Source organism: Falco punctatus (assembly GCF_963210335.1).
Source record: "Falco punctatus genome assembly, chromosome: Z".
NCBI classification, from domain to species: Eukaryota; Metazoa; Chordata; class Aves; order Falconiformes; family Falconidae; genus Falco; species Falco punctatus.
In genome coordinates this window covers 898,733-913,862 of record NC_137586.1, presented here as the reverse complement: position 1 = coordinate 913,862, position 15,130 = coordinate 898,733, and the positions used below count along the sequence as shown (strand labels likewise).

The 15,130-nt window shown below is 37.9% G+C and overlaps 1 protein-coding gene across 3 annotated transcripts in view; it reads left to right on the top strand.

The window, feature by feature from the left end:
• Positions 1-15,130, top strand: part of WDR7 (WD repeat domain 7) — a 143,816-nt gene that overhangs the window by 23,152 nt on the left and 105,534 nt on the right. For all 3 annotated transcript variants that reach the window (XM_080371915.1, XM_080371914.1, XM_080371913.1), the window contains exons 7-14: positions 1,592-1,711; positions 1,915-2,060; positions 3,123-3,225; positions 4,235-4,376; positions 4,918-5,166; positions 7,038-7,258; positions 7,946-8,141; positions 9,283-9,497. In XM_080371915.1, the coding sequence (XP_080228041.1) occupies positions 1,592-1,711; positions 1,915-2,060; positions 3,123-3,225; positions 4,235-4,376; positions 4,918-5,166; positions 7,038-7,258; positions 7,946-8,141; positions 9,283-9,497 (1,392 nt within the window). The remainder of the gene's footprint in view (positions 1-1,591; positions 1,712-1,914; positions 2,061-3,122; positions 3,226-4,234; positions 4,377-4,917; positions 5,167-7,037; positions 7,259-7,945; positions 8,142-9,282; positions 9,498-15,130) is intronic.

Genomic DNA, 15,130 nt, shown 5'->3' with positions numbered 1-15,130 from the left:
TGAACTGTGGGCTGAATCTGCTTAGTTTCAGCTGATGTCTGGATGCAGGGTAATTCACTGACAGTGATGATACTAAATAGGCACCACTAATCTGTCCAGCTGGTGAATTTGTAGACTTAAGTGACGAAAGAGGATACCACATGCTCTTGCAGATCTTCTTACAAGGAATAATAGAATAAGATCTGCTACAAGTGTTTGGTTTTTCCTTAGATGTTGGCCTTCTGGTGTCTTATGAAACAGCATAGTCCCTTTTCCATCACATGGTCTCTGTCATGTTCCTAAGTCCAATTTGAGCAGGGAAAAAAAAAATCAGCTGGGTATTTCCTTGTTATCTAATTTCCATCTGTATGTTGCTCTTTGTAGAGACTCTTAGTTTCAGATGCAGGTTGCTGTCACACTGAGCACTTAAATGGTTTCTGTGTAGGACAGAATGCTTATTTCGCGTCTTGAAGACAAGGAAATAACATTTCAGGAAAATCCCAGAGATCTGTAACAGAGTAAAGAGCTGTGATCTAGGACATCTGAGTCCCCACTTCTGCCTTAATTGCCTGGCTATCCTGATTTTTGTCTGCCCTGTCACGATAAGGTAATTTATTATGAAAGTGGAGGGCTCTGTGAAATCTGTTGAAGTGACTGGCATTGCAGAGGGCTCTCTGTAAGTCTCCTGTTCATACCTGCAGCAGGGCATCTGCAGCCTTCCATTGTTTCAGCCAGGTTTTTACAACTGTCAGCTAAACTGTTCAGATGATGAATGGCATGGTTGTCCCTCCTTCCTTCAAGGTACGTATCCCAAGTCACAGGGAAGAGGGACAGTCAGTCAAAATGAGGATTAGTTTGGCAGCTAGTTCATGTGTGTTCTGGATCTGGACAGGTTAGCAGCGACCACCGTCAGTACAACCAGAAGAGAAAATTTTGCATTGAGGTGGGCCCAGATGAATTAAGGTACAGCATCGATGTCATAGATCAGTCTGGTACTGGCACTCGGTGGAGGGCGTTTGGCCAAATGGTTAAGAACCCATGCTATCTGAGAGTACTAGATTGAACGTCAGAAGAACATGGTCAGCAGTGACTGAATCTTAACCTCTGGCCAGGGGTCAGTCTACAGCTGAAAACTTTGAGGTGTGAGCATGCTAGTGGAATGAGGAAGGGAAGTCTTGTGTATTCAGCAGTCTGGCACTCTGCCTCCACTGCTGTGCTGGTCACTACTTGCACCTGATTATGGCTATGTACATATGTTCTCTAAATGAAAGTGATAACCTTCTGTCAGCGTCATTTTTGTCTGCCTCTACAAGCCAATTTCTTACCTATCACTTCTTCAGTTCTGCTTTTCTGCACATTTGCTACTCTTGTATTTGTGACAGAGTCTGCTGACTTGACTGTCACAGGGAAGATGGAATTTAAGATGTGATATGCCCATAGGAGTATCGAAATAAAACACTGACAAGCTCATGACTTGAGCAAATTTAAAACCATAGAAATGCCTTTCTTGAAGATGATGTTATTACAGAAGGTAATAATGGCACCATTTAATTTCAGATTTGTAATTTGAAATTAAAAGCAGTTAATGTTGTGTGTGTTTGTTTGTTTTTAGGATACAACACCAGTATTTGAAGAGGAGTCAAAACCTATTTATTGTCAAAACTGTCAAAGCATTTCTTTCTGTGCGTTTACCCAGCGGTCGTTGCTGGTAGTGTGTTCCAAATACTGGAGGGTAAGGCAAGCTAGCTGAACAACACCTGGCTGCTTTTCACTTTTCACAGTAGAAGCTGATTTAATTAAATTGCTAGTAAGACCTTTAGATCAAGATGCTCTAAGTCCTTTTAACATGTCTACATTGAAACTGAAATTAGCTGCTGTCTGGGCATTTTAATCTGTAATTGGTTAATGACAACAGACTTGTCTGTTTCTTTTCAGGTTTTTGATGCTGGAGATTATTCCCTCTTATGTTCAGTCCCCAGTGAAAACGATCAGACCTGGACTGGTGGTGACTTTGTGTCAGCTGATAAAGTGATTGTATGGACAGAAGATGGACAAAGCTTCATATATAAATTACCAGCCAGGTACTCAACAATGAGATACTCCCATTTATTTTTTGAGATAAAACCATGAGCAACTGTGAAGAAATACTGAGTGTCTTTGGCTTTTTGTTTTGTTACAAGAGCATATGGATGTTGCAAAAACCAGTATTCTGTGAGCATATTTTAAAGTGTGTCCCCTAAATGTATGACATTGAAGGAATGCTTAGTAACTTAGATTGCCTCAGCCAAGATTGCTTCGCTATTTTCTGATATGACACTAACTCTTTTTCACTTCCTAATGGAGCTGAGTGTTGGGAAGAGGTGTGTTTTGCTGTGGAAAAAGTGTCATAAATTAAAATATAATTCAAGTATTACCTTAATGATGTCCAGATAAGGAAGAAATTATTTTTGCTATATGGAGTGGAATGTAAATGATGATTGTATTATTCTGACAGAGTACTTTTTTAGACCATTAAGGGAAGGCATAAACAGCTGAGTTTGTGCACGTAAATGTGAAAAAATAAAATTTATTTAAAATTAGATATCCAAGAGGTTAAATAAATGTAGAATAACCAAAGTAAAATCAAAAGCTTTTCTTCTGATATCCTGATGACATGCAAACACCTCTTTGTTCTGGGTGGAGATGCGGTTTTGTCTTGGAGATTCTTGAATATTCTCACATAAATCATGCGAGAACTCCTTTCTCACCCTCTTATGTGATTAGAGTACAAGGATGCGAGCAGATCTATCTTGTGATCTGTCAGAGGAATCCTTGGGTCTGGTGTGTTTTGGGTGAGTCTGAGGCCAGATGTATTGAAGTCCAAAACAGACCTAAAGCCAGGTTTCCTTCATTCTTTTTTCCTTCAGTTCTGAATGTGTGGGGGGAATGAGCTTGACACGTTTGGAGCAGTTATTAATTGACAAAGCATATCCTGTACATTAAAATTAGAGTAACAATTGTGCTATACACTGTATAACAACTGGATAAAATGTAATGTTTAAGGGCTTGGGGGTTGATTTTGCTTAGTATTACTTAGTTAGCTAGTGCTGTAGTCAGTCACTCTACTAATACAAGGATTTTTACTCCTTTCTCTTAAACCCTAGCTGTCTACCAGCTAGTGATTCATTTCGCAGAGATGTGGGGAAAGCAGTAGAAAATTTAATTCCACCTTTATTGTACAGTGTGTTGGACAGAGCAGATAAACAGGTAAAATATATTTTTAATGAGTTTTTTTATGAACTGTGTTTCTCCTTTAGAGAATTGAAACATGCATACATGATGACCAGTTCTTCTTTTCCAAAGTTAGGCTTTTAGGATTTCTTCTTTTCCTAGAGTAGACGGTGCGATTTCTCTGCTGTTTTGTCTGATAAATACAGAGGTTAGTCTCTGGTCAAGTGAAACTTCAGTTTCTATGTACTGACAGTTTATCTTTCATCAGTACCTGGAGAATTAGAAGTCAACTCATGATGTGCATTGTAATTAGGCAGTAGCTGAGCAAGAGCCTTTGGAATCACAGCTTTGAATTGGAAAGTTTAAATCCTTCCAAAGTAAAGAAAACAAGATTTTGTAGACAAGGTCTTTTTTGAGCTGTGCTTCATTTTTATATCATGCTGTGAACTGTATCTGCTATAAACTAATACATCTAGGACTGCTGTATGATGTATCTAGCACTTCTACCTATGAGCAACTGTCTGATTTATAAATGCTATTATTACAAGACTATTGTAGGAAACACTTTTTTTATCTTAACAGTTTAATCTGTTGCCAAATTTGGATATTGAAACACTTAACTATTTCTTTTTTTTTTTCTTTATGTTGTCAATAGATACTAAAACTTTTTTGCTTCTGTTGTGGACCATGTTCCTCACTGAGTAGTGTAATTTCAGCTCACCTTTGCAGTTAGAATGTTAACAATTTTAGAATATGCACACACACATATAAAAATTATTCTAAATATGAATATTTAGAACAAAACCAAATATATACAAAAATCTTTTTTCCTCTCCCCTAAACCTTATTTTCTAAGTAACCACAGTTTCTTCTGATTAGTATTGCTGTACTTATTCTTTGTCCTGTAAGAAAGATAAAGCATGAAGTAGCTAGTTTTTGTCCTGCTTCTTTGTAAAGTACAGTGGATTATGTGGGGAAAGTAAATTTTGAGGTTAGTACATGGTTTACGTGTATTCAGAAGTTGTTAATTTATCTTTTTTAACAGCTGCTAATATGTCCTCCAGTTACTCGATTCTTCTGTGGACATAGGGAGTTTTCCTATAAACTGTTAATCCAAGGAGACTCTTCAGGGAGACTGTGTATTTGGAGTGTGCCTGATACTCTTGAACAGCAAGGTAGTGCAAAAGGTATACTTAATTGTCAGTCTTGTTGCAAGTCTTTTAATGGGGGTGTCTAGTTTTTTTGTTACGCATTTTGTTACTGGATTAAGTGCTGCTGCTTTTCCTACAGATCCATGAAGTTGTTTGGGTTTTTTTAATTGTTAGCTTCTTGTAAGAGTTATAGTAAATTAAGCGTTTGATCATTTATGAAAAAATTAATTTACTCTGAATATTTTTCAGGTTTTTTAGCTTTGACTGCTTCATTCCAAATGCTAGCTGTGGCCATTGCTGTCTGCTTGTGCAACTTCTTCTTGTAGCTTAAATCATGTATTTTTCTAGTTTCCACATATACCGTTTTCATGTGTTGCTGTAGCTTCACTTACGTAGTTAGTGAATTTATCTCCAGTATGTGCCTTTTACTTTGTTCAAAGTGTTGTGATACGGTGTATTTAAACTTCAAGATCTTTTCAGAAAAGCATTTATAACGTCTGTTCTTGATTTTTTTTTTTTTATTTTTATTTTTAATCCTCCTCTCACCTCACCCCTTCCTTCTTTTCTTTTTAAACAGGGCTGCAAACAACAACTTCAATATCCCTCCAGGAAGCTTTTGATAAACTTACTCCTCGCCCTGCTGGGATTATAGACCAACTAAGCTTAATACCAAACATCAATGAACCACTTAAAGTTACAGCCAGCGTGTATATCCCAGCACATGGGCGTTTGGTTTGTGGACGTGAAGATGGAAGCATTGTTATTGTGCCAGCAACACAAACTGCTGTAGTTCAGCTGCTGCAAGGAGAGCATATGCTCAGGAGAGGTATGCAAGTAAGCTTTTGAAAAGCACAGTTGGATTACCCTGTGCACCTGTCATGAGATACCGTGAAGTAAGAAATAGATTCACAAAGTGAGCATTAAGTCCTTTTACAGATAGAATTCATATAACAGTTTTCTTAACAATTCTGATGCTTGATTATGTAACGAGAAACCTAAGTAAGCCAGCTTGCATCAATTAGGAGGAAGGAGCAGGAGATACAGTATGTCATGAACTGACCATAAACCCCATTCCCCGTCCCCCTGCACTGCTGGCAGGAGGAGGGAGAAAAAATGGGGAGTGAAGCTAAGCCTGGGAAGAAGGTCTTAACTGTGGGGTTTTTTTAAGGTTTGGTTTTATTTCTCGTTATCCTAATGGATTTGATTGGTAGTACACTTGACTTGGGGAAATTAGTTTATTTTGCCTGTGATGGCGATTGCTGAGAGTTATCTAACCCAGTCTTTATATTGACCTGGGAGCCTTTTGTTACGTTTTCTCTTCCCTGCCCAGCCGAGGAGGGTGGTGATGGAGCAGCTTTGGTGGGCACCTGGCCTCCAGCCAGGGTCAAACTGCCACAACAGGGAAAGGCTTGAATATTTCTCCTGGGTTTTTAAGATGCAGTAGCAAAGATATGGTGAGGGACATCTCCTGTCTCTTCAGAATCATCCTGGGCACTGTGCTCAGCTGGGTTATTAGTGTGCCTGTGAAGAGCTCCTTGGGAAAATCATACATCTAACAGAGAATTCCTTCTTCTATATTGTGTAGTTAGTTGCCTGCTATAGGTTGGCCTGCTCTTGTATATTTCTGTTCCAGATGTTGTTGTTTTGATACTTTTGTGATCATAGCTGCAAAAAAATATTTGGGTTTTGATGTTTCTAAGTGTTGCTAAATCATGTAAATATTTTTCTGGAAATACACATACGAGCTTGTCAGTTATATACAAGGCTGTTGGTTGTGCTGTTTCCATTATATGAGTTACTTTGTATAACTTTCTACAAATATTGTCTTTTTCTTCATGTGAAGTTGAATTGCCTTGAAGCTGATACATTATTCCACAAATAAGCATTGGTGATTCCTACACTCATAAAAACACAGAAGTGCCTGTATGTATTCTACTTAAAGTTTGCTCTGCTTGCTAGAAAGCATAATCATGTAGAGGAAAAAAGTTCCACTACATCATGCAGATATTGCATAGAATACTTGATCATGATATTTAATTTACTGGCCCATTTTGTTAAATTTGCCATCTGAAAAGACAGGGTTTTCTCAGTATCTTTTGCTGTAGTTAACACCTTACAATGAGAATGATATGACTGATGTATTTGATCTCAGTGAACAGAAGTCTCTCCATTCTTGCTTTGTGTTCACAAAAATTATTTTCCTTTTTAAATTTAAATTTGATGCCATTAACTTATTCTGCACAGGCACCAAATGCATAACACTGCAGACCTGCATGTTGCTGTTGTGGCCAGTGCAGAGTAAGATTATGCAATTTTGCTGGTTCTGGTCCTCTTGGTTATAACCCTGGATAAATTAGTGTTTGAGGGGGAAGGGAGTTTACTTTTTCACACCTTTGTGGCCTTTTAAAGTATTTTTTTTCTGGAATGTTTTTGGGGAGAGGAGACTTTTAAGACAACTGAATTACTTTAAAGTGACTTTGTACAGTAAGGCAAAAGGAATTATTTGGTCCATGTCCAGTAAGAAAAAATATGAACACTTCAAAATATATGTCTAATCCTCTAAGAGCTTCTGTCAAAAAATGCCGTATGCCTGTATTTTTTTTTTTTTTTGGTTAAATCAAGAACAGTGTTTTGGATCATTACTGAATTACATCTTTTTCTTCTTCTTGTCTTTTCCCCCTTTCCCCCATTCCTCAGGTTGGCCACCTCACCGGACTCTCAGAGGCCATCGAAACAAAATTACATGTTTGCTGTACCCTCATCAGGTTTCTTCTCGTTATGATCAAAGGTATTTGATCTCAGGTGGTGTGGATTTCTCAGTCATCCTATGGGATGTATTTTCTGGAGAGATGAAACATATCTTCTGTGTACATGGGGGAGAAATTACACAACTTCTAGTTCCACCAGAAAACTGTAGTGTAAGTTTTACATAATATGTCTGATAACCTGTTTTGCGTTTTCCGTAAATGGTACGGTTCCTCAAATCCATGACAATGTGAGTGAAATATGAAACACTGAGAAGGTAGCACTGACCCAATGCATAACTCTTGCAGACACTTAAAAAGAGCTTAATTGTTCTGTTAATCTTGGCTTTTTTTGCATCATGTATGCTACGTACAGGATAAAAATTGTGGAAAAAGTGGATATTAAAACCTAGGTAGCTAGGGAAATGCTTAGCATTTTAATACAGCATTAACAGTGAGAGAGGATTTCCATGACGTGGAAGCAGTCTTTCTCAGGTGTTGGCGAATGTGGTAGGCCATGGATTTTAAAGGCGATTTTGTATCTCATAACTTGGATGAGTAGAATTGAATGAACTAAATGACATTGATTTTCCATGGTTTCTCTTCTTTGATCAGCAAAACAGGTTTTAACACTTGTTTGCTCTTTATGATCTGCAAGAGGCTGGATTCAAGAGAATTTCTGCAAGTGCAATTCTGTTTCTAGTGACCTCAGTGGGTTTAACCATAGATTTGTGTGCCTAGCTTTTGTTTATAAAATAGGTTGTTGATCACCATGCTTGGTCCAGTGAATGAGAGATTATTAAACACAAACTCTGCATTATGATTAAGATTTCTTCTTTTTTTTTTTTTTCCTTTTACTAGGCAAGAGTCCAGCACTGTATTTGCTCTGTTGCCAGTGATCATTCAGTAGGTCTTCTGAGTCTGCGGGAAAAAAAATGCATCATGTTGGCATCCCGTCACCTTTTCCCTATTCAAGTAATAAAATGGAGGCCTTCCGATGATTACCTCGTGGTAGGATGTTCAGATGGGTCTGTGTACGTTTGGCAAATGGACACTGGTAAGGTTAAGTTCAAAGACATTGATTAAACAATTTTATATATATGGTTATAGTTTTGTGTAAGTTGCATCTGAGAGAAGAGTTTCAAATTTTTTGCACACTTTCCACATTCTCAAAAATCTGTAGATTATGTATAATTTTTTAAAATACATATTTCAGTATTTGGAATAACTCATTTAGTTTTGGAGAAGTATAGCTTGCTGTGGCTGTTTCTCCTCCTACATGTTTTCCTAATCATCTTCAGAGAAACCAATTAAGATACTGGCCTGCACTTAGAGCGTCCTCTCAGTGTATTAGTAACTGTGCTTCCCCAGCAATTTTCCTGAAAGATTGGTGTAGAAGTGCAGCACCTTGGATCTACAATATTTTCATCATCTGCAGAGTGAAGAAAGTGTTTGTCTGTTGTTTTGTATTGTTTGTTTTGTTGTTTGCTTGGTTTTGTTGTGTTTTTAAAAAAGGGACTAATGCTTAATTTAGAAGAAACTGAAAATGAGTCAACAGAATGGACAACATGGAATAAAATATAAACAGCTTTGTTGGAGAAAAATCTGTGATATTTGAAAGGAAGACAGTGAGGGTAAAAAAAGCATCAGAATATATGCATTATGTAATTACCTTTTAACTCCTTAACTCACTGTAGTTTTGTGGTTAAAAAAACCCACAAACCTACGATAATGTCTGAATATTATTTTCAGCTTATTGTGAAAACTAGATGAGAATGGGTTTTGATTCAAGCTCTAGGAAGCAAAGAGGAACCTGAGATACATCGTGGAAAACTTAATCCATGCAGGTAGTTGGGTGAGAAAGGGATTTAAAAATGATTGAAAACAGCCATCTGCTAAAAATGTTAAGCAACTGTAGTCATTGCTCTCTGGTCAGTACAGAATCACATCCTGGGTTTTTTAAACTAGTCTTGATTTTTTGTTAATGTCTTTTTTTCCTTACAGACTTCAACTTCATGGAAATTTAGGGAAATTCTGTGCCTTTAGGAATATTAGTTCTAAAAATAGCTGTTAACACAACAAAGTTTTATGCATTGCATCCTGTGGTGTAAATTATTTTCACCATTGTTGTACTTGAGATACTTTGGACATTCTGAACTGCTTCTGCTTAAGCTCCATGCTTTTCAAAATATTTGCAGGTGCGCTGGACAGGTGTGTGATGGGAATAACAGCAGTGGAAATTCTGAATGCCTGTGACGAGGCAGTCCCAGCAGCTGTGGACTCCCTGAGCCATCCTGCCGTCAACCTGAAACAGGCAATGACTAGGCGTAGTCTGGCTGCTCTGAAAAACGTGGCACATCAGAAACTACAGACTCTTGCCACTAATCTGCTTGCTTCTGAAGCATCTGAAAAGGTAAGTTGTGTATCAGTTTGTTTTTAGTGCAGTACCTGAAACATTTATTTCCATAAATAATTGAATGAAATATGGGAATTCTTCATCATTGTAACGGAAAGGTTATTATTCAAAGCTGTGTGAAATTTTAATAAAGACATAAACTAGCTTTGCCTGGCCTTGGGTCAGTCCTAGGAGTTCACTGTCCTTGAACAAAAAGTATCAGCTGCATTCAGCATTGTTGTGCAGCTTCCAGTGCAGGTGGTATCTAGAGTTATATTTTGAAACCACATTTTACTTATGTTTTTTTCTATTTTCTGCTTTCAGTTGTTGTGGTTTTCCTTGCTGGAGTCTAATGCTTTTAAGCTTCCTCTTCACTGTCTCTTAACTCTGTACTGCTTTCAGTGTCTTAACCTCTAGTTCTTACCGAACCTGGAGAATATGCACCAGATATATTACTACCTATCTAGAAAGAGGGGAATTTATTTTTAATATCAACCAACACAATCTCTTCCATACCTCTCTGAATATCGTTTCCCATTAATGTTACTGTTCGTAATGCTACCTGCCTCTTCACATGCATTCTGCTGTTAGGGTTTTTTTTCAGGTTCAGTTTATTTAAAATCTGACTTCAGCAGCATTTCACAGAATCAGGAATATTTGCTCAATTATATAGGTTCTGTTAATTTGTAGTATTGATGGGTAGACAAGAAACCAGCCTGCGATCTATATCAATCAAAAGCAAGTCTCACCCTTTTTGTTTTGTGCTAACTTTAAGGAATGGAACTGGCATTGATTTGTTTTTTACCTCTTCCCACCCACCACGTTGGGCATGCTTTATGCACTCGTGCAAATGTTGCTGAAGGTGGAGCTACAGCTTGAGTTTATTTTACTTTGATAACTGTTGCTGTGACAGTTCAGAAAAAGTATTACTGAAATATATATACAAATAGATATAGATGGAGCCGAAGTAATTTCAATGCTAAAAAATAATTACAGTTTGAGAAAGACTTTTAAGTGTTTAATGCCAGAATATATTAATGAGCTGAGCTTAGCTGATTCCTAAATCACAAAACATAATTTCAAAAGTCCTTGAATATTAAGCAATGAAATATTTACAGATAGTTCCATTTGAATTCATCACTTAGTAACTTGTTAAAAGCACTCATTAGCTGTTCATGAGCACCATATGTCAATGTATAGATAAAGTGTATAAGCCATGGTATGTAAACGTGTGTTCATTCAACACAAAACTTGACAGTGTGTGTATATGGATGTTACAACTGGCTACTTTCCAATCTGAGCAATGAGCAAATGCTCATATTAAGAACTCTGGTAAGTAGACCCTTCTGGTAATATCATAATGTAAGAGTTGTTCAGGTATTAGAGCAATAGCAGGATGGTGAGCCTGCACGTTGATCTCTGGAGGCAGAGGATGATTTTTCTCTACTCAGGTTGTTATTGCACAAGTGGGAAGCACCTTAAATATTTTGAGATGCGGGGGGGGTTCCTTTTTGAAGTAGGAATGATCTCTTTCTCTGAATCGGTATCTCACAATAAGAAGTAACTTGGATTTCAAATTGTTATTGAGTAATTTTTACATTATAGCATTAATTTTATTATTCTGAAGAGCAAATGGAGTGCCATATGACATGTACTAGGAAAAGCTAGTGCCATGTAAAAATTTTAAGGAACTTCACTATGGGAGTAGAACAGTGCAAGAGTCAGTTCTTAATATCCTGTTAATGTGCCTCATTTTTTCAGTTTGGTGGACTTGGACTGACCATTTTGAAAACTAATGCGCAGCTGACAGCATCACAGAGCTGGTAGAGATGGGGGAAAAAAGCCAACAGTAACTTTTAGAAATAGGCTTAAGTATTGATGGTAGTTTAGCTGGTGGGCTCAGTACCGTATCAGTGCAGATAAGAGAGCTGAAGGAAGAACTTTCTCTTGGTCGTCATGTATTTTTTTGTTTTGGCCAAATGTGGAGAAAAGTTGTGACCTTGTGAGGGTTTTACAAACTTTGTCACAGAAAGAATGTGACCCCCAACATAAAAGTTTTTATCTTTCTGTTAAAGATTAATAGAAGGAAATGCAAAATTATCTTGAAGGAAACTGGGAAAAATATCCTTGTAGCTGTGTGTTAAAGGAGTATGTAAGAGGCTTTCCTTTCCCTGAGCCCCTTGTTCTGGTGGATCCTGCTCTGGGCAGGGGAGTGGGTTAGAGGATGGCCAAGCTAGCCGTCCTGCGGCTGTCCTGCTTACAGTTCCTCTTAGCGGCGATTCCAGTACACTGCCGTGCATCGTAACTTTTTTCCTAATAAAGACCTGTCAGAGCAGACGGGTATTAAGTTTGTTTAGTGTATCAATGCCATTCAAAAATGGTGGCTGAGTCCAAACAAAAAGAGCTTGTGTTTCTGTCGCCTTTCCCTTCCCGTTCAGCCAGTGCTAAGGCAGCAGCAGCCTGGGCTGTGGCCAGCAGAGAGCAGCAGCACCCTGCCCCCAGCCACTTGCTGCCTTGGTTTCTGTCACGTCTTCATTTCTTTTGCCACCTTCTGTCACATTCGGTTTGGAAAAGAAATGTCACTTAGGGAGAGCACACCTCAAAATACCGCCATCATGGTTCTACAAATAGATGAATAGACATGTGCTCAGACTTGGGTGCAGCCGGTGCGGCTGTGCACTTACATAAATATGAATGTTGCATTTGTATGTGCTGTGCAAACGTACATCTATGTGCAGGTTCCTCACATCCAGTGAAGGTGTTGCTACCTGCAAAGGCACGATACACAGCACAGAAAAATGTGTTCTGTACCATGATGATGTTCATGGTATGGAATATGGTAGGTCAGTGGTGATTAATAGCTAAAATATTCTGGTTATGTTGCTGCTTTTAATTTTACTATTGTGCCCGCTACCAGAGACCATTTAATAAAAAGTTACCTGCATTACACTCAGAGAAAATAACTAGATTTTTTCTATAAGGAATGTGTGAATAAATCAGTGCATTGTAGAACATAACTTGCAGCTGTAGTTTATTGATACTTAATTATTTCTATTCTGATTTCAATTATTCATTATTAGCTTCTCATGGCAAATTTATGTAATAAGCATAGTTTATTCATTCTCTGAGCTGACCACAAAGAAAGGAGCAGAATTTGGCTAGCTCCTTTAGTTCTGATTGTGTTAGGCCCTGGCTGTTTGTCTGGCATGGTGAGCTAGACCACACCACAGCTCCTCCGAGAAATGCAAGGACAAGGAGTAAGGAGGATGGTCTCTGTTTAATTTTTCTTTCATAATCCCTCTGACCAAATGTGAATTTTCATTCCGGTAGTAGCTTAACTTCATTACATAAGTGAAATTAATTTTAATTTTGAGGAAAGACAGAAAAAAAATCTTCTAGCAGTATAGCAGATGATATTGAAGACTTTGCCAGGTCTGCATTCCGTTGTTGGAGAGTCTTTTGATATGTTTTGAATATTGCTCTATGTGTGTGTGTATGCTTTTCGTATCTTGTTGGTTTGTTACAAAGTGAGTGCATTGGAATAATGTAAAATATATACGTGCATTTGCTGAGAATCATCCTCTGAAAGTGAACAAGAACTACTGAGTGCAGCAAGCAAACAAATAATTGTACTTGCTCTTCTCCGCTTCAGCTCCATACAGTAAAATACACATGGGTATTCATTCTAAGCAAAATATGAGCAGCCTTAAGAGCCTGCAAATTAAAGTATTAGTGTGGCAGAAAAATTAAGATTACGATATCAAATAAGACTAACATAGTGGATTGCTTTAGATAAACACGCTTTGTGTATATTATGTTTAGACAGGTTTAAGGAGCAGTGTCTTGCTCTTCATTTTTCCCCCTGAGCCTTTTGCTGTGAAACAGTCAAAGGCAGAGGTTATTCTTGCATTGCTCCAAAGCAGCAGTCAGAAATGAATCGTGAGGAAGCTGTGGCTCTATCATCAGCTGCTCTTGATGGCAGGTCAGGGTACTGGAGCCTCCTCTGAGCCCATCACTCTCCAAATACAATGTAAAACTTTGGAGAGGTCAGTTTTTCCTCTGAAAATGTTTTACTATAAAAAGCAATCTTACAGTCTTCAGGGATGTACAGCAACTAATAGCCACAGAAAAAGCAGAGTGCTTTATGAGAGACAAATCTGTGTGACTGAGAATCTTGAGTATGCTAATTTCAAAGCAGGTACAGACAGCGGAACAGCAATTGAACATGTGATGGGTAATATATTCTTTCATGCCAACAGCATTTTGGGGGTCTTTACAGTTACAGAGGGAAAGGAATATGTAAAAATTACTTAGTTTTTAAACATGTGCTATGAAATTTTTACAAAACCTAAAGCAGCCAAATAGTTGTAGGACTACAAATGCTTACTGGCTTGACAGAAGTCCTTGAGAAATAATAAATGGTACATATGCATGTCCAATGCATTTCTAAGATGTTAAGCAGAATATACATTTGTTTCTATAGTAGAATATTAATTTGATTCACAGTGATAAATACATTTGTTAGTGTTCAGAAGTAGAAGGAAAGGGGTTGAAAAATACAAGATAATGGGTGTTGGTAGAAATAATGTAGTTTTGCAGCGTGGCAGATTCCTCAGGAGTGGCCATTCCTACTGATGCAGGGTATTTAAGGCTTCATAAGATGTGCTTCAGGTCAGGGAACAAAGGAAGCAATATATCAGGGTGCATATAGAATAGGGGGAAAACCTATTAGGGATTCAGGTATATATACAGTAAGTTCAGATTTTTGTGTCATATATAGTGTATTATTTATATAGCCAGATGTATTTATAGTGTATGTGTCTATATATATGCATACCTATTTGTACATATATACAGTGCATATATGGAAACTGCAAGCCCTGTTAATTTCTAAGTAACTATCCTGCTGTAAAATGTGCTTTTGTGGCTTAAAAAAGACCCCAGAGAATGGCAATTTTAGACTGCCAAACTGAAAGAGTTCATATTAATGTTAAGGCAGTTGAGTTACAGATGAGAAAAGATATAGGAGCCTTGACTGCATTGCTTTTATTAGTGATACATTAAGAACTTTTGGGTTAATTCTACTTTCAGTAAAGGCTGATGTTTTCGAAACAAACGATTCAGCCTCTGTAAGTTGTAGAGGAAGTACCACCTCTCCTGCCACTCTTGTTAAGACCCGTGTAGGGTAATGGGGTTTATGTGCTCCCTTAGCCTTAGCTGCCAGGTGAGCACAGGGTTTAACTTCTGCAGTGACTAACGCAACACCGGGAACACTTCTTCATCACGGAACCTGGGAACTGCTTCTCCTGGATGGTGTTCTTGCTCTGACTTTGTATTTCTGTGCATCAAACATGATTGGTCAACCTTATGCCTTTCAGGCTGTTAATTCTCCTGGTTTGCAATTAGTATTTTACTTACATCTCAACAGAGGTTATTTCTGTTGAAAGATTCTCTTTCACTGTTTTGGGGAAACTAAGGACTTGAGCGTAACTTTGGTTAGGAAGAATAAGGTTCTCACAATACTTACATTCATTTTGTCCAATCGCCTCTTCTGACTTTTTTCTGCTTTTATCCCCTTGCATTTACTTTTTTTTTTTCTTCTCCCTCGAGAGGAGGGGAAGGAGGAGGAAGATGGACTCAAGTAGCGAAGT